This window comes from Pithys albifrons, chromosome 2, assembly GCF_047495875.1.
Source record: "Pithys albifrons albifrons isolate INPA30051 chromosome 2, PitAlb_v1, whole genome shotgun sequence".
NCBI classification, from domain to species: domain Eukaryota; kingdom Metazoa; phylum Chordata; class Aves; order Passeriformes; family Thamnophilidae; genus Pithys; species Pithys albifrons.
This window is the reverse complement of record NC_092459.1, coordinates 74,089,425-74,117,293: the sequence shown is the minus strand read 5'-3', so window position 1 is coordinate 74,117,293 and position 27,869 is coordinate 74,089,425. Positions and strand designations below refer to the sequence as shown.

Genomic DNA, 27,869 nt, shown 5'->3' with positions numbered 1-27,869 from the left:
GGTGGCCAAAGGAGGGGATTCTGTACTCGGCACTGCTGAGGCTGCACCTTGAGTGCTGTGTCCAGTTCTGGGACCCTCCATTCAGGAAGAACATTGAGGTGCTGGAGCATTCCTGGACAAGGGCAAAGGAGCTGGTGAAAGGATTGGAGAGCATGTCCCATGAGGAGGGGCAGAGGGAGCTGGGGTTGCTCAGGCTGGAAAGGAGGAGGCTGAGGGGAGAATTTAGCTGTCTCTACAATTATCTGAAGGGAGGTTGTAGCCAGGTGGGGGTCGGTCTTTTGTCCCAGCCAACCAGTGACAGTACAAGAGGATATCGCCTTAAGCTGTTCCAAAGACGTTTAGGTTGGACATTAGGAAGAATTTCTAGGGGGCAGTCCCATGGTGTAAAGGAGAGCACTCTGGACTCCAAATCCCGAGGTCATGAGTTTGATTCTCGGTGGGACCATCCTTGGCAGTTCAATGCCTCCTTGCCATCTCATCCCGTCACATCTCGGATGCTCAGCAGGGTCAGCCCTGGTTAGTACCGGGTGCTGTGACAGTCCCGAGGACTTCACTGTCACTGTCCAAGCTCGCTCGGCCGTGGCAGATGGATCTCAGGACTGAAACGGTGGGGCCAGTTCTGCACACGCTGTGCCTCACCTAAAACATCCACTGTGCAGGCTGGAAGGGCACACCCACGTGGGGAGAGCCCTGCCCAAATCTGCGTTCGCGAAGTTTGGCCATACACATAGGAAGAATTTCTTCACAGAAAGGGTGATTAGACACCCAGAATGGGCTGCTCAGGGAGGTGGAGGACTCACCTTTCCTGGGGGTGTTTAAGGAAAGACTGAGCGTGTCACTCGGTGCCATGGGCGAGTTGACAAGGTGATGCTCGGCCATAAATCGGACTCGCTGACCTCAGAGCTGTTCTCCTAACTCCGTGATTGTGCAATTCTTCGGCTCGCCGGGAGGAGTCCGGGCACGCCCAGACACCCCGGCCCGCGCAGGGTCCCCGGAGCCGCCAGGGGGCGCTGCCGCCGCCGCCGCTATTCGGGGCCGCTCTGGCCGGGGGGGCGGGCCCGGCCCGGCATGGAGGCGAGAAACATGACCCTGCCGCGGGGCCCCGAGAACCTCTGCTTCAACAAGGACGAGTTCATGAAGGTGGGTGCGGGCTGCGGAGGGGGCGAGGGTCCTGTTGAGGAGGGGGTGGCGGGTTTTCTGTGTGGAGGAAGAGTCCCGGAGCGCGAGCCGCGATCCTACGGCTCTGCCCCGGCCGCGGGCACGGACAGCGGGGCCGGGATGCGGCCGTGTCCAGGCTCAGTGCTTGGAGGGCTTACAGTACTTAATACTGAATTTCGACCTGTTGTCGTTTTGTCGTTTGTTTGGGTTTTTTTAAGTCTATATAAGGAATATACGACCCTGTATTTTGTGAGCTGGTCTCTAGGCACTCTGTTCCAAGACACTGTGCTTTTAAGGGCCAAGAATTTAGAAGACTGGAAACTACTGCGTTAAGAAGCCTTTTGCCCCCTAGAGCTTTAGTTTGCTCAACTCACTGGTACACAGAGTACTTTATTTTGGGTGTGTTCTTGTGTGAACTGTTTGCTTACATCCTCCTCTCTTTCCTGTTTGACTTTCAGGCGGATTTTGATGTTGACCATTTCGTGTCAGACTGCAGGAAACGTGTGCAGCTGGAAGAGCTCAGAGAGGATCTGGAGCTCTATTACAAACTCCTAAAAACTGCTATGGTAGAACTCATAAATAAGGACTATGCAGATTTTGTTAATCTCTCGACAAATCTAGTAAGTGTTGTGAGTTGTACTGCATAATTCAGACTAAATGTGGTTCAGTGAGATTTTTATTTTTCGTATAGAAAGTATATGGCTTTTATTTTTACATTCTTAGATTGAAGACATCTTAAACTGTGAGCCCTTGCACTGAGAGAAACTGAAAGACCATTCCTGTAGAACTTAGCTACTGTACTGAATTGCTCTTGCCCTGTAATAAACGTTTTAGATGTATGCTTTTGTCTTGAAAAACTGATTAATTAGGAAGTTAGATTCAGAGCATGCTTTATTTCAAACTGTCAGCAGTTCTAAAATTGAAGGAAATAAATCATTACAATAGAATAGCAATGATACAAGTAAGGCCATTTTGAAGGATTCTTTTACGAATTTTTAAATGTTTTGTGTAGTCAATATATCTTAGAAAAGAAAAGAAAACCAACCTGCTTTACTGAAAATTGTAGTTGTTGCAGTTGTACAGGTTCAAAGACTGAGATTTAACATTTTAATGGGCGGAAAAATTTCTGCACATGAAAATTTTATTTAACTTTTGGCTTTGTATGACAAACAGTCTGATATCTTTATGCCTGTATTTGAGATAACATATTTTTGCATTGAATTTAAAACTGGAGATTATAAGGGGAGTTACATTTTCTCAGTTGTCTTTTAGTGTCTGTAAAATTATAGGCTTGGCCTGTAATTCATGTATGAACTTATTGAAAAAGTCATAAATGTGTTTATGGTGATTTTTTTAGGTTGGCATGGACAAGGCGCTTAATCAGCTTTCAGTACCCTTGGGACAGCTGAAGGAGGAGGTTATGGTATGTTCAAAACAATGATTATTATAGAGAGCTTGGTAAACTTCAGCTCGCTTTCATATGATGTACAGAACATCTTTTACTCAAGTTATACTTGTTATAATAAACTTCTCTTTGAAAATTGATGACTTAGAGTGGTTGTAGAGAAGCATTGTGTTTTCAAGCAGTTGTAGTAGCAGTAAACTCATGTTTTCAGTCATGCATTTAATCCTTGAGTTAAAGGATTCCTTAAACATGACAAATGAACAGACTCTTGCAAGACAAGTCTATGGTGATATCTTGAAACTCTTCTATGTTTCAGTAACTTAGAGATAATAGTAGATAATTCAAATACAAGTCTCTTAAGGACTTGCTTTACTCAGGCCTGTGGTTTAACCATAAAACATCACGCTCTTGAAGGTGGGTCTAGTCTGGTCTTTCACAGCAACTTGGTCTTTATAGCAAGGGGCAGTTTTTGATCATCTTGGCAGCCAGTTCAGAGGGATGTTTCCTGCATACATGTGCCTTCAAAATATCACAGCCTTGATATCTAAACCAGAAAATAGAGTCACTTAGCATAGAGAAATTCTTATTATGTGAAAAATACTATTTAAAACGGATGTATATCCTCAGATTCAAGACATGAAAGCATAGTGGGTTTATAGCCTGTTTCTTTAAATGAATGGTCAGTTGATCTCCCTAAGGTAGTAAAAGAACACTTCTGGCAGAAGTAATTACATTTGTCGTGGCAATACCTTAATTTGTGTTCTAAGTTTAGATTTTTGAGTTAAGGTTTTCTTCAAACCTTAAATGGCAAGGCAGCTTTACCTGCTGTGGTAGTTTTACATGCTGATCTTTTCTCTCACAGAGTCTTAAGTCCTGTGTCAGTGAAGGAATTCAAGCAGTAGATGACCGGATGGCTAAACAAGAAGATATTAGAAGCAAAAAGGTACAACACAGAAATTACTGCCCTGAAAAGGTTGTCCTTAGGATGACTTTTTGCCATTAACCCAGAGAAAATGAAATTTAGAAAGTTGTAGACTGTCTAGATGCCCACTGTGCAGAATTTTGTACTTGTGAAAACACATTGACCTTTTGGTTGACAGACTTAATTTTTTTACAGTGTCTAGTTGATCATAAATCTTTATTTTACTTTTCTTGCCCAAAACATGATTAGTTGGATTTTTTTTAAAATTGTAGTTACTCTTGTTTCTGACTGTGGTAGTTTATAAACTTATTTATTGTGAATGGAATTTCAAATACAGCTGTTTAATTTTTATAGGATGGGGGACACACCTTTGTCTTTGTGCTTAACTTTGAAAAAAATAAGATAGGAGAAGTTGACCTACATCCATGACAAACATTTGTTTGTGGGGTTTTGTGGACTTATGTGAGCAATATTTCAACTAAGACATGATTCAAGTATTAAGATGAAGGAAGAAAACTTACACCAGAAAAAAAAACCCCAAAGAACTAAAAGCCATCTGAAATATCTTCTTAAGGTGATGTCAGTTGGGATTGGGGTTAGACATGAAAATCTTTCTTCAATTACAGATGTGTGTCCTGAGACTTATTCACGTTATTCAGTCTGTTGAGAAAATTGAAAAGATTCTACATTCCCAAGGCACTAAAGAATTGTCCTCATTAGAGGGAAACAGGTAAAAAATATGTAATGTTCAGTTTTGTTTGTAATTGATGTGACTAACTTAATTTCATGGTGTTGCTGAAGGTGATTTTACAAGCATTAGGAGATATCTTTAGAAATGTAACTCTAATGGAATAAATGACTGTAATTTTCTAGGTTTTAGTCTTCTGCCAACTGATTGTTCACAGAACATGTAACTCAGATTCCAGAGTTCTTAATTATTTGTGGTTCTTCCAGTAAGCAAACTTTTTGAAGTTGGTACAGTAATTCCATTTGTTTTATTTGGAAGTCTCTAATCCTGTCATGCCTGAAATACTCACTGCAGTACAGTTTATTCCAATATAATTTGGAAGTGAAACAGAAAAAAGTTTTTCTTGTTTTCCCTGCTATGTATCATTGAAAGAACTGCTGCAAGAATAGCTGAAGATGGTCCAGGCAAACATGTAATACTTTTGGTACAAGGAAGGTCTGTGACAAATTCCAGTCAGATCTCTCCCTCTGCCTTTGCTGAGGAGTGAGCCAATTTTGGAACTGATCTACCAGTCATGTACTTGAAATGCTTGACTGGCTTACAAGTGCAACTTCAGCTTGAGGGAGGAGACACAGTGAGGCTCTCTCTTCAGTTTATTGTACTAGATCACATAGTGATGGGGGAGAGCTGTGCAGAAAAATACATTGATACCTGGAGGGACAAAGCATAAGCAGATGTTTTCAGTCAGGGTGAGGCACTTTTCAGATTTATGTTTGCAAGCAAGATGGTACTGGAATGGCTGAAAATTTGGTTCATTTTTGGGATTGTGTAGACTTGAGAAGGGTAGGACTGTTTCTCTGGAGATAACTTGTCCTTAGTTTTTTTGTATGACAGAAAGGGGAAATAAGAAGCAAATCTGGATGGTAAAAGTCACTTAGTGCAGTTTCTGAGCTCTCCTAAGACTGACTTTTCATGTGATAAAATAAACAAAACTGCCATATAGAAAACAGTGCTTTGTACTGCTGAGGCAAGAGCTTATGTTCCTCTCAGCTTCTGCTTCATCCACTATGTTGGTAGCTGCAAAGCAACTAATGGTGTAGTGTGTTCCAGATCATTATTGTGCGATTGCAGTAATTGTACCTATCAGAATTCAAAATATTTAGATTAAACCACAAAAATCGAGGGAGAACACTGTCTATCTGGTACAGATGGAAGTGAGTTGATTTGAAAGGATCTAACTGTTCTCATTTTCCATCATCTCTCTCTTCTAGTCCACTTTTAACTGGACAAGTTTTAGAGAGAATTGCCACAGAATTTAATCAGCTACAATTTCATGCAGTTCAAAGCAAAGGAATGCCCCTTTTGGACAAAGTGAGACCAGTAAGTACTGCATGATAGCCAGCTTAACGCTTGTAGAGTCAAACAAAACCAATATAATTGGAAGACAAATGCCTGTTTCCACAGGGTTTTATTGAATTAATTTAAGGGGGAAAATGGGTTTCATGAGGTCATTTTTATCAGTTGGCTAGAACTATTGCTTTTTCTGAGGATTTATGCCTTGTTTGCTAGCTTCTTCAGGATGAATTACTTAGAATAAGAGTAGGAAATACGACAGACATTTCTGTCAGGCTAATGTATCTTGTAGTTTATCTGCTTACTGATATTGAGGCCTCATTCTAGAGATCAATGTTGGGTTTGTTAGCTGCAGCATACAGACTAGAATTTAAATGGCATGTGCCTACAGATTGGCTGGCTTGAATATATTCAAGTTTGTCTTTTCATGAAGGTGGCCATTCAGATCTTCCCAATATTCTGTTTGTAATAACTATCTACTGTAAAAGATTAATTGATGTTTTGGTGAGGTTTTTTCTTCATTCAGCAGACAGGGGAAACCAATGAAAACCAGTGCTTAAAGGAAGATGTGAATGTGGAGATGGGGTATTGCTTTAAGCTGATTAGCATAGAGATGTCATTCTTGATTGCTTTTGAGCAGGTAAGGTAGTTCATAGTTCCAGTTTTTCACTATGTACTTATGCCTATTGACAGTATAAACTTGTTTCAGCTCAAGATGTCCATTGGTACGATGTTGGTTCATAGACAGTTTACAGGACTGTTCTGGCCACCGAGTAACCAAACTTGGATAATAACAGGAGTCAGCCTGAGTAGCAGAGTACTGTATGTCATGGGAGGATGTTTGTCATGTAGCTTCCTTAATGATGTTTGCCAGGACTTTTGTCCTGTACCTGTTGTTGTTAAGTGTCATCAAAATGTAGGTTTTATGACTAGTCAGTAGTTGGGTTCCTGACTTTGTTCAGTTCAAATTCTGTGGAATCGTTTTAGAATGTATGATCACAATACAGCATGTAAAAGGGCAGAGAAGAAATTAGTCTGTTTGAATTGATAGTTCAGCTTAGACTACATTAGTGTGTGTTGCTGAATTTGCTTCAAATACAGAGTTGTAAGGACAACTTGGGCAGGTGGTGTAGCAATGAGTTGGATCTAGTGGAAAAGATTTACCAGGAGATCAGGAAAAATGGTTAGCAGAAGGGAGACTATATGTAGACTGAATCCTTTTTATTTTATTGCTAGTATCAGTGTCTTCGATTTGCAGTAATTTGACAGGTAGTGTTGGAACACATTGTCTTTTTAGCCTCTGACAAAGAGGGATAAATACCACAGTTGTTATCCCTGGTCACTTACTGTAAATCTTTTGTTCATTGTCACACACAGCAGTTCATTTGAACAAGGAACAATTATTGGCCTATTTCCTCAGAATTAAGCAGACCTTAGATAAGTTACCACGTCACTTACAACATATAGAGGAAAATAATTGCCTTTTGCCTTATTATCATAAATACACAGTATATAAATAGCATCAGTAACCCATTCAGCCTGTGTTATTGTTCATTAACTGCCAGTTATCAAAACCTTTTCTCCTTTCAAATGAAAATGGAAAGCTGAGTTAGGTATTTTCTGGACAAATTTACTTCAACAGTGATGACAAGGCTTTGCATTTGTTTTTTTATAACTATATTTTGTTTCTCCTCATAGCGTATAGCTGGGATAACAGCTATGTTGCAGCAGTCTCTGGAAGGGCTGCTCTTGGAAGGCCTTCAAACTTCAAATGTTGACATAATACGCCACTGTCTTCGCACTTACGCAACAATTGACAAAACACGAGATGCAGAGGCATTAGTTGGTCAAGTGCTTGTAAAACCTTACATAGATGAGGTAAGATAAAGTAAAAAATCGCAACCGATTTGCAAACTTACTGATTTTTCCTGTTAACCTCCAGCTCTCTTTAGCAACTTCAAAATATCTTTATGGAGAGAGCAGGAGAACTGAGCCCCCCAAAAATGTCAATTTGTTTGTTGTTGCCATTTGAGGAAAAAAAGTGTGGAGGAGTTCTCATACCTGCCTGTTACCAGTTTCAGACTATATCCCACTGGGTTTCTTATTCTTCTTACCTAAATTTTTCTTGGACTGAGGAATCAAAAAACCAAACCTCTTCCCTGAAGGACAAGCTTCCATTGGGTGTTGCTAATGCTGCAGCAACATCTACAGTGGGGGCCAGGTTGTTATCCCCTTTGTTTTCTCAGTGTCTGTTCCTTCACCACTTGTGTGCCATTCTGCTTGTTTATGTAGCAAAAGGCAAAAACATTCAGACCGGTGGAAGAATATCAAGAAACAAGCTGTTGTTCTTTTCCTTTGTTGTCCAACCACTGTCTGCCTTCTCTTTGTGGCAGCGATTATCCCTTTTCACAGGCTGTGAGGTACTGTCCAGACAAACTGCTTTGCTAGTTGCATTAAAGGCTTAGCTATGTCACAGAAGTTTTCTTGGCTTTGGCTCTCCTGTATTTGGGATTGGACCAATATTTAAAAGAAATTTTTTGCTTTATTCTGAGGTTTGATTAGCTCTTGCCAGTCATCTGTTTAACTTTACAGGCTGCTTCACGTGACAGGGATGAGGCCTGTTGTGACCCAGGGATGAGGGTCACGAGCCAGACACGGTGACTAACATTTAAAAACAAAGAACACATTCCCATTCATGGGCCTAGTCTTGGCACTAAGTACTGCATTAAAGGAAGTAATAATTCAATCTGGCAAGTTATACTTGGAAACTATAATATAAAAAATTAATATGCTGACTATCCAAATATTTGAGGTTATAGTGTTAGAAGTTTTGAGTGAGTAACTGTGAGTCTTGCATTACAGCATTTTATGTTCACTTTTCTGACATTTCATGTTGAACTCTTCCCAACAGGTGATTGTAGAAGAGTATGTTCAGTCTCATCCTAATGGCCTGCAGGCAATGTACAATAGACTGTTGGAGTTTGTTCCTCATCATTGCCGTCTCTTGCGTGAAGTAACAGGGGGAGCTATTTCAAGGTAATTATCTTGGGGGTTTCTCTCAGTTGCACAAAAATTACAGCAAGTATACACTTTTGAAATGATTTTCATTATTAACTTTCATACACTAATAACTTATGTGGCCTTTTCTGAAGATTCATAGTCAAGTTTGATTTCTCTCTCATGTCAGTGTTATTCAAAATAAAACAGTGAACAGACTTTCTTGATGCTGCAGCCCAGACCTTCAGAGAAAGGAAAAGTAATCCTGTATTTCAGTAGTAGAAGTGAGTCCTGTTCGTAAACCAATGTGTCAGATAACTCATTATTTTGAACCCATTACGTGATTATACACTTCATCCAAGGAGAAGAGCATAATAAAGCTATTAAAAATGTAAGTGCAAAAGTTACTGAGTTGTTAGTGCACATAAGAAAAGTGGGGATGATCCCCAGAGGTTTCAGTGACTTATTGCATGTACTGAAGCTATAGATTTAATTGATTTGTACTTCCACTGTCTTCTCAAAAAGTGCTTAATTCCTTATGCAATAAATTGCCTGGTTTGAAGTTTAAATAATTCAAGTCTACTGAACTGTATCCATTTATTCATCTGTTTGCAGGCTGGTTAATATAGTAGACTGCTATAACCAGCAGAACTACCAGGGACTGCAGAATTACTTTTCTAATTAGTCATCCATTGCTGAGCTTTTTATGACTCCGAAGTTTTACTAACATTTCACTTCTTTTAACCTCTCAGCAAGTTTTAATCTTTCTTCTTAATAATGGAATGTTTCTACTTTGTACTGTGGTGTACTGAACTGGAATTGAATGCTTCTATCTCTTCTGTTCTCAGTTTATGTTTTCATAATCAAGGTAGCCTTTAATCTTTTGCTTCAAACACAATTTTCATGTATAAATACAGCTTGGAACAATTAGGAAAAAGTTCTGCTTCTTTTCATCACATTAGATTACTTATACTTGGTAGATCTTGGAAGTTTGGAGCTGTTAAAACTTGAATTATACCAATAATAATAGAGTTCTTAGCTGAAATATATGCATTTTCCAGAACACACTTGCAAGATAAATAACTACTAAATTTTTAAAACACTTTGAGAGTTATTAAAAATACCTTGTATTTGATGAGACTGTGGAATCAGGTAAGAAATCTCACATGAAGAATAGTTAAGGGAATCAGCATAACTATGTGAAGGAAGTTAATTGCATTCTGTCTAGTGCAGTGCATGTTTTTTTTTAGTTATTCCTACCTCCAAATAGAAGCCTGGTAGTAAAATATAATCATGGAGTAATTGCAATTTGTTTTCAGTGAAAAAGCAGATATTGTTCCTGGATATGATTTCTTAGTGAATTCAGTGTGGCCAGAAATCGTACATGGTTTGGAAGAGAAATTGCCTTCACTGTTTAACCCTGGAAACCCAGATGTGTTTCATGAGGTAATTAATTTTTTTGGATTTTTTACTTCCTTGACACACACATGAGTTGAATGAGTCGTGTTCTCCAGTGTTTTCCCTCTGTTTTTTTTTGTGTAAATTCATTCTGTTGCATGGCTTGAAAGAAGAGGTTATCTCAAATCACTTGGTTCAGTTTTCACAGAAATTAAATCTCTCCTCAGGTTTGTCAGAAAAGCTCATGCAGAAGTTATTGGAAGCCATTTAGTCATGTGAATTAATATTTGTTTTGGGAATAGATGTTCTTTTGTAATTATAGAACTGCAACATTGAAGGTGGGAGTGGATGACTCCAGTGTTCACCCAAGTCCAAGACTTCTGTATAACAAGGGCTCTCATGTAACTGGGTTACAAATTTTTCTCTACTAGAGGAAGGTTAAAAAAATTGTTTCACTTGCTTGTTTTAGCTTTTGCTCACCTACAGTACTGCAGATTATGTTGTGATTAAAAACACAAGTCAACTAAAAGAAACAAAAATACTTGGAGGCAGCACCATCAGGTTTGAAACATATAGTATTTTCTCTGGTATCACAATCAATTATGGAGCAAGTTTACATTAAATAATTAATTTAAAGCACTTCTCACTCTTCTATTTTCTACACTGGCAGTGCTGCTCTGCCTCTAAAAGATCATCTTTTACTAATGGTGAAATTGATTTCTTGGTCTAGTATGAATATTGGCTCTGGCAGTACTTTTTTAATATGCCACAAGTAGAAAATATGAGCTTTCTGCTTTTCTTCCTGTCCTGTCTGCCTGCATTTAACCATGATTGCTGAAAAATGGTGTGTTTTTTTTCCTTGCAACTTGACTTGTGATTAGGGCGAATCATTTTATTTTCGAGATGGAGATGGGAAGCAGTGATAAGTGCTCTGCAGGAAGGCATCAGGCAGATCAGAACAGATGACTTAGGGAAATGGCTTGCTAGTGGAGGTTTATAAGGCATGTGATTCTTCCTGTGTTTATGCAAAACTGCTTTTACTGAGTACTTAAATTTTTTCTTAGAATATAAGATCTCTTTTGTACAGCTGGATTGAGTAAATGAAGGCAGGCAGGCATAACAGTGAATGTCTTCAGGGCCAGCTCTGAATAAGAAGCAAATTAAATGGATGATGAAGAAAGTTGCCGTGCAAATGACACTGTAGTGTGTTCTGCCTCCCTTTAAGAATACTTAGTTTACCATAAACTTTCAGTAACTCTCCAAGCTTTCACCTAATGCCCTGCATACAGCAAAATCTTGAGCCTTTTGCTGTTCTGTCCTGCATGGCTTACACAGCAATATATTTTATCTTCAGAAAAGCTAGGTTTGTTTGAAAGTCTCTCATCTTTTATTGCACTGATACTGACCAGCAATGGCACTGTGTTTATTTAAAAAACAATCTACCATCCAAAACAAACCCCACCAAAACCCTCAACACCCCTCCGTGACTTTCAAGTAAATCAGGTAGTAAGTCTAAAGTACTTTCCAGACTGCTTTTGACTACTTGGCTCAGAGTCATTAAAATCATTAAAATATTTTACCTAAAAATCAATATGAAGTTGAAATGCCAAGTGTAAAAATGCCATTATAGTTACCCACACACTAATAGTTCTGAATTAGGAGGGAGAAAAAAACCCTTAAAATTGTTTTTACACTACTGATGAGCCAAGTAATGCAACACAGATTTTAGACAGTAATCTATTTCTATGGTGTTAGAAATGCAGAAAAGTCTTTCTCCGGGTTTATTTGTGTATGTATAGGTTTAATGTTGAAAAGTTTGAATATGCAGTATTATCTCTTAGGAGATTTTTAGATGTAGAGGAGAGAGGGGAATGGAAACATTTATTGTAAATCCTTTAAAAATCAGACTGGCAGTGTTAACTATGTATGTTGAAATAACTATTTGTGCAAGGTTGTTTTGTTTGGGTTTTTAAAAATTGTTTCATATTGTTGTACCCTTGTTTCTGAGTCAGATTTGTAGATTTACAGGTATTTGAAAAGAATTCTTCTTTTACCCCTGAACATTCATTTGAGATTAAGTTTAGATTCCTGTATTTGAATATTGCTCCATTTTGGTTCCCAATTCAAATAACTGTGCAGTCAACAATCCAATCCTAGAAGCTCAAATGGGAACCAATCTTGCAGTTCTCCTGGATATAATATTATCAATAACTACATAAATGTCACTTGAGTTGCCTTCTGTTTTGAAAGTGATGTGTCTTTACAGAGTGTTGGGTTTGTGTCTCACTTAAGGTGGCAGAGTATTAACAGTTTGTTTGCCTTTTTACAGGGTTTGTTACCTAAGAAAGGAAGCCTGAAAGAGCATTAATCTGTCATTCGTTGTGGGTGTAACTCCTATACCTGTTATGGGTGCATTGTGTTATAAATACCACCACATTAGAAGAAAAGTAGTTACCTAAAAGCTTTTGTGTGTGTTTTTCTGAATACTGTCTTGGCACACTGAAACTGCCATGCTACAAGAAAAGGATGCTGTAATTATACCTTTAACAGAAAGCTATGAACTTACACAGTACAAAGGCAGACCAAATCTCTGGTCACAAGAGAGTTTCTGTGAGAGTTTCCTGTGGTCACAGGAGAGTTTCTGAGAGCAGAGCCTGTGAGCAGCAACACAGGGACTGCTCTTTACAATGTTCTACTGCTTCTTCAGAGGCAAAATCATGTAACCCAAGTAGTGCTCTGGATTGTGGTAACAGCTTTGCTCCTACAGCCCTGATGCTGTTCTTACTGCAGTGAAGTCAGAAGCACTGAGAGATTCAGTCAGGCTTGTTTCATTAATTCAGCAGTGGCTTAATGAGAATGTATAGTAGGTTTTATGGCTGATTCCTATGTTTTTAAATAGAAGAAACTTGCACAGAAGCCAAACTGGTTTTCATTCCACTGAGGTAATTTTAACTGTAGCTACATTTTGATTTTATTTACATAAGCATTGTGTTCTGTTAGCAAGGTCTATTTTGTAAAATAACATTTTTGGTACTGTTTTGCTTCTGGTTTTCACTCAAGTGTTTGGCTTTCTGCTTTGTGCGTGGTTTAATTTATTATTTCAACAAGAAAGAAGAGAAGGCTTAGAAGTGACCTTATCACTGTCTAGAACTACCTGAAGGGAAGTTCTAGCCAGGTGAGGGCTGGTCTCTTCTCCCAGGCACTCAGCAACAGGACAAGGGGGCATGGGCTCAAGCTCTGCCAGGGGATATTTAGGTTGCATTGGAAAAAAATTCTTTCCAGAGAGAGTAATCAGGCATTGGAATGGCCTCCCCAGAGAGGTGGTGGATTCACCATCCCTGGCGGTTTTTAAACTGAGATGGGACGTGGCACTGAGTGCCATGATCTGGTAAAGGGACTGGAGTTGGACCAAGGGTTGGACTTGATGATCTCGGAGGTCTTTTCCAACCCAATCGATTCTATGATTCTATGAATATTTTCACCCCATTAATAAGTTACTGTTGAGAGTAAGTCCACGGTGCATTTGAGGATTAATGTAATTTTTTTTGCTTGCAACCAACTTAATACTATTTGTAAACATCTTATTAGAAGTATGCGCTAGATAAAGTTAGTTTATCTGAAATTATTTGAAAGTCTTCTGCAAATATTTGGTATTTGCAAAACATTTTTAGGGAAGCAGATTTAGAAATTCTTAATACAAGTCCTGTGTAACAGACAAAAATAATCATGCTTTCCATTCTCATGTGTGTTTGGCTATGTGTACTTCCGAGTTCCATTCCTGATTGTTTCTGTTTGTTGAATACCTTTGTCTGCTGCACCTCTCTCTGTTGTTCCTACTATGCAGCACTGTTGTTCCACCCCAGTGACTGAGCTCAAAAGTACTGATGCATCTCTGATCACTTTTACTTGTTCAGTGTGCTTGGACTTTTTCATGGTTTTTAGAAGAATCCCATGCTAGCTTGCCTTACCAGGAGGTAACATGTCCTAGTTCACTGGGTTTGGTTTCATTGCGACCCAGGATTTTAGCCTTGTATGATTAGGTGATGGGGCAGTGTCAGCCCATTCTGAACCTTGAGCTTAACTGTAGCATGATACAAGAGTTCTGCGGAATGGCTGGTGGCCTTGTGTGAGAAACAAAGTCGCAACCTCGTAGGTTTAATTAAAATTTATTACATGGTAAAAGCAATTTCAGCATGCTGGGTACGATGGACACAAGCATCGCTCACCATCACACCCCGAACACAGTGTAATTCTAACATTTATTTAGGCTCTACAACATATTCATTCGACTCATGGATAAACATATTAAGTACATTGTTAAGCAGTTTAACACATACTACTATAGCTAAGTCACTCTTACAACCCTAGTGATAACTCCAGCATAAATTCTGTTTCCCCTTAGATGTGGGAAAGTTTTCACTCTTCAACCTTCCTGTTACAACTCATGCGGTCCTTGACAAAGTTATAGGAGATAAAATGATTTAACACTATCCTGTTTCTCTCTCCATGTGGGTGTAAGTTGGAATTTTTGTTTAATTGGCTGGCCATATGTTTTTTCTCATGTCACTGTAGAAGCCCCAATAACCCATTCATTTTTACCGACACGAATCGCACTCATACTTCTCCCACTTGGTTGCTGTGACCCTGTGCATGATCAGAATGCTCTTTCTCCTTCTGCAGAAGTACACGACTAGTATGGATTTTGTACGGAAATTTGAACGACAGTGTGGCTCCCAGGCCAGTGTGAAACGCTTAAGATCTCATCCCTCTTACCACAGCTTTAATAACAAGTGGAATTTGCCTGTGTATTTTCAAATAAGGTTGGTATGCCTTTTTTTGTTTTTTGTTTTCTCTTACGAAAACAGAGTTTAGTCACAGCACGATGAGCTGGGTTAGGTTCAGATATCATTGTTCAAAGTTTGAATTGTCAACAAAGTATAATAGAAATCAAACTCAGAATTTAATTACTAAGTCAAGTAACTTTTATATATCTTTCAGCAATTTAGCAAAATCACAGACAACTATTCTTCAGTAGTTACCATGTTGTTACACCAAATTTGATACTCTACTCATAAGACTTTGGGGAACAAGTCTAAATAAGTCCTGAGTTCTTCTTTCAAATACTTTTTCTTCAGTGTTCCTGAAACTAATCTGTATGTTGAAAGATGCTACTTGTGAAAATCTAGAGGAATACTTACTATGAGGGAAGTAGTCTGTCTTTTTAGAAATACAGAATTAAAGGACTTGATAACTTGTAGCTTCTCCAGGTCTAGCCATGTTTGTGACATCTTTTTTGTCTCACAGGATGTAGTCTTTGTAGCATTGCCTTCACAAAGATTGCCCTACCATTCCGTAATCCTGAGGAGCTGAATAATAACTTCTATTTTTCCAGAAGGTCTGATGTACCTGTAGTACTACCTTTTACAGACCTTGCAGCTACAAGAGAGCAAAGAGACACAAGAAAGCCCTGTTTTAATTCTAATAATGTTAGAATTTTAATTAACAAAATAGAATGTATAACCATATTTTTAGAAAGTGTAGTTCACGTGTCTGTAGGGCTGGATAGGAAGCCTCTAGCCAAGGAAAAGAACCCAAGTGTCCTGTGTGTGATCTCTCTTGGTCAAAGGCCTTCTGAGAGTCTCTTAAAAAAAAAGTAGAATTTCCAAAAGAAGAGAAACTGATGCTTATTTTCAACCTGCATCACTTGAGTGGACTTTTTTATTGCATGTTTCTATAACTGGCAGCAACATAGTCACATTTATGCAGTTTCTTTAATCCAGGATAAATCTAAATTTCTGCTGCAAAATTCCATCAAGGAATCTTATGAGTAGTAGAGTTAATATAAGTGACCGGAGCATGGGGCTGGGGGCAGGGTCTTACTGTTTTGGTGGTCCATGGTGTTTAGTAAAACAGCAGTCACAGCATCTGATTTCCTGGTTTGGTTTTTCACTTGCACGTCTGTTCCTGTGGCTGTGAACTGATCTGTTACCCTGGGCAAAAAAAAGGCTGATATTAAATCATTTTCCCCAAACCACTTAATTGTACAAATACTCATGCTGGGGCAAGGGAAAGGGCATGAGTATTCACTGCAGAAGTGGTATGGAGTGCTCAGACTGAAAGTGTCCATGGAACTCTAGACATTATGAACTTTTAAAAAGATGCATGTCATTAATAGGTCTGTGTGTCTGCCCCTTTTGTTTGAAAGTGCAATTTTTCTAAGAAGAGACGACTTGATCCAACTTTTATACTCTTACTCGTAAAACTGAAATGGAGCCTGAGCATGTTCTTTCTGTGGAAAGATGTTTCCCATTAGGTATTCTGAGCTCTGATCCAAGATTACTGTAAATATAAATAGTGCACTATTTCAATAAATGCTTGGGTAACAGCAACTGGTCAACTTTCACCATTATTATTCCTTTATATTGGAATAATCTGATAACTTTTAAAAGTGCCCATGACTACCTTGGTGCAGAATTTTAAAAATAATGTGACATATTATATATATCTCAAGGAAGCTTTTTATTTGATACATGTTCACATCCTTTAAGTCATACAAGATTTTATTGAACTGTTATCTCACACTATGGGCATTTATAGTCAAGACTATTGGGGTTTTTTTCCTGTTTTCAATTATACAGAAATTACCCTGAAAAATCAGCCATTATTTAAAGCCTTTACAAATGATCCTTTGAGGAACAGATGTATGTTCAGGCATTTCTTCTGTAGCTACAGTCCCAGTAACTCTTTCCTGTGCCATTCTTTCAGTTATATCAGTACAGCTGATTGTGGAACTGTAGGGAACCCCACACTGGGGAAATTTTTCTCCTATGTGAGAAACGTTCAGCAAAATTCTTTCATTGTTAAAAATCGTACTCTGTTCTCTAATCCTTTTCTCCATAAGACTTCAAGACACTTCTCTGCTGGTGGAGGCAGTGCACAGGCAGAAATGAGGTTTTGAAACAGATTCACAAATACATTTAGTTGTTAAACATGCATCTTGGTACATTAGGAGCTTGACCAAGAAAAGCCACGTGGGCCTCTCTTCTGGTCTGGAAATGACAGTTAAGCTTTAAGAGAAGCCCTGCAGGTTGGTAATTAGTAACTTTGATGAGAAAGGCTTACAGAGTTACTATGATGCACATAAAAGCAGAAAAAGGGAAACCAGTGACAACAGAACTTTCTATAGGGGAGCTTATATGGATAGGTTTGTTTCAGTGCTTGGAGGGAAAACCTGGTTAAAGAAGGATTTTTTGCAGCTCTTGCTTGACAATTTTTAGATGAGGGAAATGCTATGTTGTTCATCCAACATGCATTAAATATGGAAAAGTATCAGAGGTTTTAATAATGGCTTTTTCTGTTATTATTCACCAAAAAAATTCAGGAGGCATGATATTTTTTGTTTAATTTTTTTTTCTTTTTTCTTTGAAGGGTGAATTTTTTAGAAAGGAGGGTCAAGGTATCCTGTGAGAAACTATTGATTTTTATTAGGTACAGAATTGTTTGCAGAACCTTATGCTTCTGTTCTTTAACAAACATGTAGAAAGCTGGAGCCTCCAGTGTCACATGGCATATCTGAAGGTCAGCTAAAGCAAGTATGAGTCAATTAGTTTGCTTTTATTTTAAAAACAGTAATAAAAAAATTCTCAAAATAGGTGAGGACTTGTCTCACTGTGAGCTATCATGTTGATAACATTTGCAACCATAACTTTAACAGTTTCCCAAAGTATAAGCTTTGCATGTGCCTGTAAAATGTCAGAGGTTCTCTTTCAGCTCTTTGAATGCTAATGTGGATAATATCCCAATTTAAGTTGGGCAAAAATAATGCCATGTTTAAAATCTGTTTATGTGCATTGATAGCAAGTGAAATAATACTGAAGTAAGCATTGAAAAATGTTTAGGCATCAATTTAAGCAGTTGTTGAATTGTAATATTCAAAACTTTTCTGTCACTTTCAGATTCAGAGAAATAGCAGGAGCCTTAGAAGAAGCACTTTCAGATACACTGGAGGAAGCACCAGGTAAAATTTTATTTCAGAAAGGACTTTCACTGTTGTAAAGGAATCAGTGGTATACATATGGTTGCTGTCTATCTATTGAGTATTTAGTAACATGCATCCCATGGATCACATGAGCTTTCTGATTTCTGATTAACTGATTAAATAGTACATAAACTGATTAAATACATTTTTTTAAAGTTGGCAGTGTGGGAGTACTGTTCAGTGATCACTTTATTTACTAAAAACGCCCCTTTTGTCAGGAGTCATTAACATACTTATGGAACCATCCCCTCAGTGCAAGAAGGAACTAAATTAACATTTCACATCCGCTAAGTGACAACCAAAAGGCTACACTGTGTTATTTTCCTAATTATTGTAGCACTATGTAGAGGCAAAAATGGCTGTCTGTTGGCAGTATTTAGGCTTGCTGTGGTTTATGGTGTTGGTGTCTGCTCCAAAAACATACATTGATTTGTGAGCTGATACACACAGGAAAAATTAGACTGGAAGGGGATAACCTGGTATATTCACTACAATTATAATGAGAAAAACTCACTTCAGTTCACAGAGTAAATACTTGTGAAAAAGGCAGCTAAGAGCCACATAAATACGTCAGTGTGTACACCCACACCCACACCCACACCCACACCCACACCCACACCCACACCCACACCCACACCCACACCCACACCCACACCCACACCCACCCACACCCACACCCACCCACACAGGCCTGGAACTTGCAGACACATTCCTTGGCTTTCTAATTGTGTTCTATAAAATATTAGTGTGAACTGCTTAAAAGTATTTTGTTTCAATAAGGATATTCCTACTGTGTTATAAATAAATATTTATAACAAGTATCTTGTATAACTGTGAGAGGAGCAATAGTTTAGTGCTAAAGGAGTGTTACATTGTGTCTGGCAGGCATATCTAATAAAACGTCTTCATAAGATTGCCAAAAACTTCCTGGAAATGTTATCTCCTGAAGTGCATTATTTGGCCAAGCTGTTTCTGCCTTTTTTGCAGGCAAATTTTTTTCACTTGTTGCTTTGGGCCTGCACAGCTACAGCAAGACTTAGTGGAATTTTAAATCTAGAGCATTGAGGAGATTGTATTTTAAGAGTTTGTTTCAGACAGCACTTAATAAATTTCTATCTTTGTCGTCGTATCTCTTGGGAAACCTTTTTTTTTCTTTTTTTAGTTTTAGGTAATGCACTTACACTGATGTTACATTTTTAAAAAATGTGCTTAGAACCTTTGCTGTCTAATTGTTTTTAGCTGGCAGCTCATACTGTCTTCTGGCCACTCACATGGTCTGGATGAGTCTTCTGAAGTGCTGGTCAGATCAAATGTTTTTACCATTGTTAGCACACCGTCTGTGGAAACTCAGTCTGCAGATTTTGGCACGCTACTCTGTGTTCATCAGTGAGGTAAGAGACCAGCATGGTTTTGCTTTTGTTGATTGGATATGTCCATCAGTAAGAGAGGCCTTTTGAAGCAAAGGATGTGACCTCTTTTTAAGCGTTTTTTTTTTCTAAACATAACATTCTTCTAACAGGAAGACTTTCAACCAGTTCATGAGTTTGGTTTATAAAACGTCTTACTGCAAAATACAAGATTAAGCACAAATATCAGTTCTGTTGCAGTGTTACTGTCTGATAGTTGCCAAGGCTGTGCTTCATGTTGCTTAATGCTGCCCCTGCCACTGAAAGTAATAGTCACAGTCTTGGAGCCAGGTGAAACATAAACATGCAAATAAAAAGGAGTAAGATAAACTGCAAATCATCCAACTTCATAGTGCACCAAAATGTTTTTAAAATATATTTTTTATGTAATTTATGAATGGTAATCTCCCTTGAAAGTGTGGCATTCTAATACTGAGAACTTACAAATCCTTTATGTAGTGTTTCAGTTTGTCCAACTTCAGCTGCCTTAACTATTGCTCAGGTTCACATTTCAATTTGATATTTCAGGTTGCTGTAAGGCCCATTTCCAATGAGAATACAAAGGAAAGCAAAAGATCTGTGCCAGTTGGTAGAAAGGAATCTTCTGTAAGCCTCAACCCTAGTGAGGACCAAGGGAACGAGTCTTCTTCAGAAAGTCTGCCCTTGTCTTCTATATCTAGTGCTCAGTTGGTGTATGTTGCTGCAGATCTGGACAAACTCCAGGATCAGGTTTGTCTTGTGACTTTACTTACAAAAGAGTCCTTGTTGATGTTTGGTGTCTTGTTAAGGGCATTAAATTCTTTAAAATAATGTACCATAAAGTTTTTTTAAATCTTAAATGCTAAAACTTGGGTGGTCTAACACAGAAAATACCTCCTGAAATATGTGGCCTACTGTCTTATAGGAATGTCAGATTACAGGGAAACCACTTCTTTTTATAGTAGCTGCTGGACTTAAACCCCTGAAATAATATATTTTTACAGTTTTTTACGGCAAAGCATCGCTCTTCCAGTCCTACCTTTTCTAGTAAAGTCTGTGTTGCAGCTTGGGGTGTGGTGGAACAGTCAGCTTTAATACTATGTTCTCTTTTAAATGCTTACTGGTTTTAGTCTTTGAGGTTGAAAAAGCTTTTGTCATCACGATTATTATACTTGATTAATGATTAAGAATCTTGAGGAGAGGTGTATGTATTAATTTTCTTCCAGCAGGGATGAATTCTATGTATTTTTGGTCAATAAGGCTGAAATGTCTGTAATTTGTGAAGTTGTAAGTTATAGGTAGATTTTGTTAATTCTAAATTAATTCTAAATTAATTTCTCTGAGTACAACAGTAAGGTAGAGGATTTAGTGTGTAGGCCTTAATTCCTGTGCATATTGTAGACTTCTAGTTTCCCAGAAATGCAGTAAAACTATAGAAATCTAAAGTGTCTTTTGATGGACTTTAAACTTGCAGGATATAGAAACAGCAATTAAAATGTTTGTAATAACTATATCTCTCTTGATTTTGGGGTGGGTTTTGGTTGTGTTTTTTTTCCAGATTCCTGACATCTTAGACATGATTAAACCAAAGCTTGAAATGATTGGCTTCAAGAATATGTCTTGTATTGCAGGTAAAGCTTAGAGGCTCTTTCCCCTGTCTCCCACATCCCCTCTGCCAAACAAATTAATTCACTTTTACAGAGTTTCATTATTACAATGAAAATTTGAAAAGACTAATGTGTTCATTACTTAATGAAACTTGCTTTATGTTTAAATTGTTAAAGAGAAACAATCTTGAAGAGACATGTTGAGTCTGGAATGTTTAATGACTAAAATTGAGTGAGTCTAAAGTGCTTTTAGGATTCTCCTCAAGAAAGTGAGGACTTTATACTGAAAGATCTCATACCAAATCTTTAAATTCCTACTTGAAAAATAATTGGGGAAGAAGTAATGAGAGGCTTTCCATTATGCAGTTAAAACTACAGTATTTTTATAAAATGGTTGTTCTCTCTCAGGCCTGATGAATCATGTGAGGCAGAGAGTTATCAAAGGATAATAGTTAAATACTTTAACTTCAGGGGACAGAAGCAGTTCAGTATTTTAGCCTGTTTTTTTCTTTTTTTTTCTTTTGGTTTAGTGTTTTTTATTGGGGTTTAGGGGGGCTTTCTTTGGATTTGTTGGTTGATTTTTTTTTCATCTGGTCATTCTTTATGTGAAATATGGAGTTTGTTTTTAATTTAGTAATTCAGGCTAGGCATGTAGCTGCATGAGTGAGCTCTAGTCCCTGTCTTCAAGCACAGCCAGAAGTTCTGTTTTGTGATTTCCACTTAAATCTCTGAATCAGAATTATTAATAGACATCCAAGACTATAAGAGATGTAGGAGCTAGTGCAGATCCCCTGCTCAATAAATGGTCTGATGTAAATCACAATTCTGAGTTGAACATGCTGTAGTCATTCCACAGGGAATTTAGAGAGAATTTCACAACCACAGTTTCTTTGGAAGCTTGGAGCCTTTTGATTTAAGCCCCTTGCTTCACTGGTAATACTGAAAAAACTTTTAACCTGAAAAATGTTAATTTACCTCTCTTTCCTTCCCTCCATCCATGTGTCTGGCTGAGGAATGGTTGGTATTACTGATAGTGTTCTATAAATGGCTCCTTTGTGTTTATTTGGTAAGTGTATCCTGTATTTGATACCAGATAGTGAGCAAGATTGGAAGATCAAGGGGGTTCACACAATTTATGTTGTGATTGGGCAGGGTAGCTCAGTTTAAACTTCAGCATTTTTACTTGAATAGGAGCCTTGGAAGATTCAAAGGCCTCTCTGTCAGCCTGCATGCCTACCTTGAATAACAGGATTATCCAGGATCTCAGTGAGTCCTCCTTTGCATACCTGAAGAGTGCATTGGAAGTTCCAAGATTATATAGGAGAACCAACAAGGTCAGTGATGGTTGCAGAGGTAAAACTAAATTTCAGAAAGGCCTTTGCTAAGATTGTTACGAGTTCTTCAGGCCTGTCCATAGCTGCTTGACAATTAAGAGCCCTGTTAAATATCTTGAGATAATTTAGTCATTTATTGTTTACTTCATTGCAAAAGTTAAAAAAAAAGGGTATTTTCAAAATTTAAGGTAGGGTAACAATGATGAGAGCACAAGTCTAAGATAGAAGGAAGGGCAAGGAGTAGAACTGTAGATGTGCAAGAGAAAAAGGGGTAATGTTTCTTCATGTCACAGCATGTACTGTAAGATGCAGTGCTGCTGACTGCCAGATGTTTTTTAGGAGGCTAACACTTCTGCCTGCTGTGTCAAGAAACTTCCTCCCAGCGAGCTTTGATTTGTTTCAAGAAGTACCTTGGCACAGAAGGAAACAGATAAGAATGGCTAATAAGAGTAATTTGTTGAGAAACTTTTTCACCATTGCAAAAAGCAACAGTGAAATATTGTACTGAAACCACTTATGTGATCTTGGCTTGTGTTTCTGCTGTGACTTACCTTTGCCAGTCTCTCTGGACAATCATTCTGGTAGTTAGTTTGATATTATTCAGACCACAGAGAAAAATTTGAGGAATGTGAACCATGGGCTACTACATCCTTGCCTAATCTGAACACAGGAAGCAGCTAAAATGACAGGCCATAGCTCTTCCCATTTCACCCCTCTCCCTGTGTTTCTCTTCCTGCTGTCCTCTGCATAGTGATTTGGTGGGTTGCCATTGTCTCTCAGTTGTCCATCAGCTGTTGAAACAGATGCTGTGCCAACACAAAGACATAAGACCTGGCCACCTTCAAGTCAGGCGAGGTGCTGGCTTGAGCTCTGTACTCCAGGAGTGTGACTGCATCGCTCTCTTGGCCATCAGTGTAACTGTGGTGCAAAGCCTGAGCTGATAAACAGGAGAGAGATCACTTGGGTAGAGAAGGTACATTATTACAGTTGCATTAAGTTCTGGCAACTTAATTGTTATTGTGTTCTAATACTTTGAGTTTTTCAGCAGAATTCAGAATTTGGTGTGAGGGTAGTCTTTGCAGGAATTGTACCAAGACTTTTTGCTTGGCCAAGTTCTAAGTAAGAGGTTACTGAGATATTTCAGGTTCTGTTGCTTTGCAGTGTGTGAGGTTCACCCAACCCGTGTGTGGATCGTCCCTGGAGAGGTGAAGCATGCTCCAACCAAAACTAGCTGAGAGGATGATAGTGAGGGGATATTAGTTATCCAAAAATCATTCTTCTGGAAAATATAACGAGGAAGCAGCATGGTATAAGAACAGAAGGAACAATATCTTTGATTGAGAGAAGCATAGTACAAAGCAGTAGGAATTTTAACAAAAGTATAATGGTATGTTTGGGGCACTGAGTGTGCTCATCTTTCTCTGGAAACAGCATGAGCAGGAAGAGCATTCACGATTATACCCTGATAATAAGAGTGGCTGGCACATGGATCTCTCAAAAAGCTTTGGTCATTTTGTGCCTTGTTCTGTATTATATCACACTGTGTAACACCACTGAATGACTTTGTGATGCTCTTTCCTATGTATAATCATCTCTTCACTGACTTGTCCTGAATGGAGTGTATATCTCTTTGCTTAGGTACAGCATTAGTATTTTATATATATGCAAGAATTGGGTGTTGATACTTTCAGTAAGTAAATTACTGGTTCCTTTTCCCCACTTTGTTTCCCTGTGATCTACCAGGAGGTGCCGACTAAAGCTTCACCATATGTTGACAGTGCTCTTAAGCCCTTCTACCGACTGCAGAATGAATACAAAGATACCTTGAAGCAGCCCATGGTTCATCAGTGGTTGGAAGGTGCTCTCTCTGAAAGCACACAAAAGTAAGAAAACCATACGGAACATTCTTTGCCTTAATTAAAAACTCTAGTGTCCATTGAATGGGCACGGAGAAAAACCAAACCACTATGAATTAACAAAACAAGAATATACCACTCTTTTCTTGGGGTATCTCTCTTCAGATGTACTCTGGTGCTGCGCATTCAGCAGACAAAAACCTGGGTAGGCAATCCAGAGCCCTGGCTTCTGCTCAAATCTCTGCAAGCTGCAACAGTGTGGATAGGGCATTTGAAAAACTGATTAGCTCTAGAATTGCAACAATAAACTAAAAATTTGCACTGTGTTTCAGAATTGATGTAAGACCTTAACCTCATGGTATTCAATGAACAGTGGTTGAATTTTCAAGAAACTCGAGTTCTGCTGTCCTTTGACTTCTTTAATGGATATAGTGATTATCCAACATTTTAGTGGTGTAAAAAAAAAAGACCTTTATATTTTTTAACTGGCAAAGAGTTAACTGTTCACCATTTAATAAGGTAGTTATAAAGCAATACTTTCTTTAGTAGAACTTCTGTTTCCTAGTTAGCATCTTGAGGACTTCTTGAATATGAATAGCCATCTACATTAAGTTCTGTAAAGGGTTTTGTTTCTGGCTGAATTTGAAATACTGATATGTTGCAGTCTGTGAGTTCAGCCAGTTAACTGTGTAACATGAGAAGAAAACATGCCGGAAAATTTCACTGGATACCCCCCATTTCTTGCATTGTGGACAATTTATTCTTTGTGCCAGCTATAATTTTTTTATATCTTTAATTTTGCTTCAACCTAAAGGATCCCTGTAGACTCTTTGAATAGTTTTTTGTTTTTCCCATCTTTATAGTTGTGCTTTGTTGATTTTCTTTGTCCTTTCTGGCCATAAGAGGGTAAGATCAGAAGAGTCCATTCAGATTAAAGTATGATACTGTGATTTCTGCCTGTTCTTGTGTGGTTTTCCTAATAATTCTCAGCATATTATCCTGTCTGTTGACTGCTGCTCACCATTGGATTGATTTTTTTTTTCTGGGACTTAGCTACATAATAATACCAAAGCTTTAAACTGTAGCCAAAACATGACTTCTTTTCTGCCCTTTGCCTCCCTAATTTTCTACTTCTGGTACCTCTCAGGTACTTACTAATGCTCAGTGCATCTGCAGCACTTTGCACTCACTCTTTTGGTTATCCAGAATAAACTTAAAATTGTAAGACAATTTTGCCACATTCACCAACTGTCCTGAAAATTGTTCTTCACCATTTTGGACAGGGCTAAGCTTGTATTGGTCTGGACTCCACTGGTCACTTCCGTTTTGCATAAAAACTGTTTAACTCCTGATGTCTCTTAACCAGTTATTAGTCCATAAAAAGATGCTTACTCTTAACCCCCAGCAGTTACACTTGTTAAGTAACATTGCTGAAGGACCTCAAACACTCCTGGAATCTCAAGTCACATGCTTACAGAGCTAAAATACCTTAGAGTGAATTCTTGTCTGTCTATCTGTCTACCTCTCTGCATCTGGTAAGTCTTGCTTTTAAAGCTTCCATATACCTGGAGACACCATGCAAAGCAGCTGTTCTGTAGCTCCTTGGACCCAGCCAGGACTCTTTTCTTTTTTCTCAAAAGAGCAATTTCTCACTTTCCATGTTAGCATTACCAGAACTGACTTAAGTTCTGAGTTAAACAGTGTCAGAGGTTAAACACCAGTAAAATCGGCAGGTTAATTTGTTAATTCCTTGGAATTTTCTGTTTAATTCTGTTTTCATGATTTGTTGTTATCAGTTTGTTTTAAAATGTTCACACTGACAAGAGACAAGAGAAAGAAACTGAATTTCTTAAATGGAGCAATGTTGTAATTTGTTGAGAATAGAGGTGCAAATAATGTTTCCTACTTTGACAATATATGCTTGCATCCATATGAGAAAAACAGAAAAAAAGCATAAACTGGTTAAAAATCTCCGAGGACTAAGCTTGCTTAAATGGCAGAAGAACTTGGGCATACAGTAGAAATAGGAAGTCATCACAAGTGAGTGGGAATAGGAAATACCAAGATATGAACAGAGAACATGGGTGACTTTTATTGGAATACTTTTACTTTTCATGAAATGGTATCTTGAAACAGTTTCCGTGGCACTGGCAAGCACTTTTTCTTTAGCCATCCCTATCTCATTATCCTTTTTAAAAGTATGCCTGCTTTCTGTTTCCTCCTTCTGTAAAAGTATCAGGAAGATTCTTTCAACATTCTACATTCTTCATTCTTAGGGTAGTCGTTTTCGTAGAGCGGCTCTTTGAAAGTTACACATTTTAGCAAGTTAAAGACCGTAGCTCAGTCTGGTCACTTCTCTTACAGATCCTCTAATTTCTCACTGTTGCTCTATTTTCTCTTCTTAGCTATTCTTATGACTTATTCTTAATAACTCACTGTCCTGGGCATCTGCTAATTTTATGTGATACTATGCACTTTCCAGTAAGGCATGGGGTTTCAGTCCATAAGGCTTTTGGAACTTTGGTTAATTAGTTTATTTGTTTACCTTCTTTGATTCTATGCTTTCTTTAATGTGGATCAAGTATGTGGGAAGTGGTGTTTTATTTAATCTATACCATTTCTAATGCAGGAAGAGTGTTCTTCTGCCAGCTTCCTGAGACTCCTGCTTAGATTAGTTTCTAATGCCTTAGACAGGTATTTCTGACTGGTGTGTACATGCATGCTCCCATATACACTTCTATAACTTGCTTAAAAATATGGGGGTTTTTGGTCTGTCAGGATGTTATTCTTGTCCTGTTCAAAAAACCAGTTTTAGTCAGTGTTCTATTGATTGTAAATAGAGGCTGATTTAGACTGTTGCAAATTGAACAGGCAACCAACAATAGGACAAGAGGGCATGGGCTTAAGCTCTGCCAGGGGAGGTTTAGGTTGGCTATCAGGAGAAAGGTCTTTACAGAGAGAGTGATCAGGCATTGGAATGGCCTGCCCAGAGAGGTGGTAGATTCACTATTCCTGGAGGTTTTTAAGGTGACACTGGCCGTGCCACTGAGTGCCATGATCTGGTAATCAAAGTGGGGTTGGATTAAGGGTTGGGCTTGATGATCTCAGAGGTGTCTTCCAACCCAACTGATTCTATGATTCTATGAACAATTGCATTCCTTGGTCACTATTGAGTAGAAACACCTTGAGCAGGTCAAAAATATTATGATGAGAAGGAGGCTTCAAGATGCAGTAGTAATCTTAAGACTGACCTCTAGAACTAATGAGGGAAATACTGATTAATTGATAATGATGAAAACATAAGTAGCTCTCTTGCAAGGAAAGCCATTTCTTCCAGCATTGTTCAGCAGTTTTCTCAGTGCTGTGTATGAGTAGGCTTTTCTGTAAAGATGGAATTTTTTTTCTTTCTCTTTAATCTTCCTTAATTTAGGTATTACGAAACTGTATCTGATGTGCTCAGTTCTGTTAAGAAAATGGAAGAGAGCCTAAAAAGGTTGAAGCAAGCCAGAAGAACTGCAACTTCAAACCCTGTTGGTACAAACGGGGGCATGAGTGATGATAACAAAATTCGACTGCAGCTGGCCCTAGACGTTGAGTATTTTGGAGAACAAGTAAGTTATGACAAACAAGGTTTTTTATTACTATTATTGGGTTTGGAAGGGAGTGACTGAAGAGAAAAGGGAAGCTTGGCTCAGATTTTGGTCTTGAAGGCTTTGTTGGTGTGAGTT

At 38.3% G+C, this 27,869-nt stretch overlaps 1 protein-coding gene across 1 annotated transcript in view; it reads left to right on the top strand.

Annotated features, from left to right (window-relative positions):
- Positions 1-1,042: 1,042 nt before the first annotated feature.
- COG2 (component of oligomeric golgi complex 2) overlaps positions 1,043-27,869 on the top strand; it is a 28,751-nt gene continuing 1,924 nt past the window's right edge. The window contains exons 1-17 of the mRNA XM_071549531.1: positions 1,043-1,140; positions 1,617-1,778; positions 2,516-2,581; positions 3,426-3,506; positions 4,112-4,215; positions 5,445-5,553; positions 7,225-7,404; positions 8,438-8,562; positions 9,843-9,969; positions 14,602-14,741; positions 17,877-17,938; positions 19,199-19,350; positions 19,894-20,094; positions 20,903-20,975; positions 22,143-22,285; positions 24,029-24,168; positions 27,572-27,752. Of these exons, the coding sequence (XP_071405632.1) occupies positions 1,069-1,140; positions 1,617-1,778; positions 2,516-2,581; positions 3,426-3,506; positions 4,112-4,215; positions 5,445-5,553; positions 7,225-7,404; positions 8,438-8,562; positions 9,843-9,969; positions 14,602-14,741; positions 17,877-17,938; positions 19,199-19,350; positions 19,894-20,094; positions 20,903-20,975; positions 22,143-22,285; positions 24,029-24,168; positions 27,572-27,752 (2,118 nt within the window). The 5' untranslated portion in view covers positions 1,043-1,068. The remainder of the gene's footprint in view (positions 1,141-1,616; positions 1,779-2,515; positions 2,582-3,425; positions 3,507-4,111; positions 4,216-5,444; positions 5,554-7,224; positions 7,405-8,437; positions 8,563-9,842; positions 9,970-14,601; positions 14,742-17,876; positions 17,939-19,198; positions 19,351-19,893; positions 20,095-20,902; positions 20,976-22,142; positions 22,286-24,028; positions 24,169-27,571; positions 27,753-27,869) is intronic.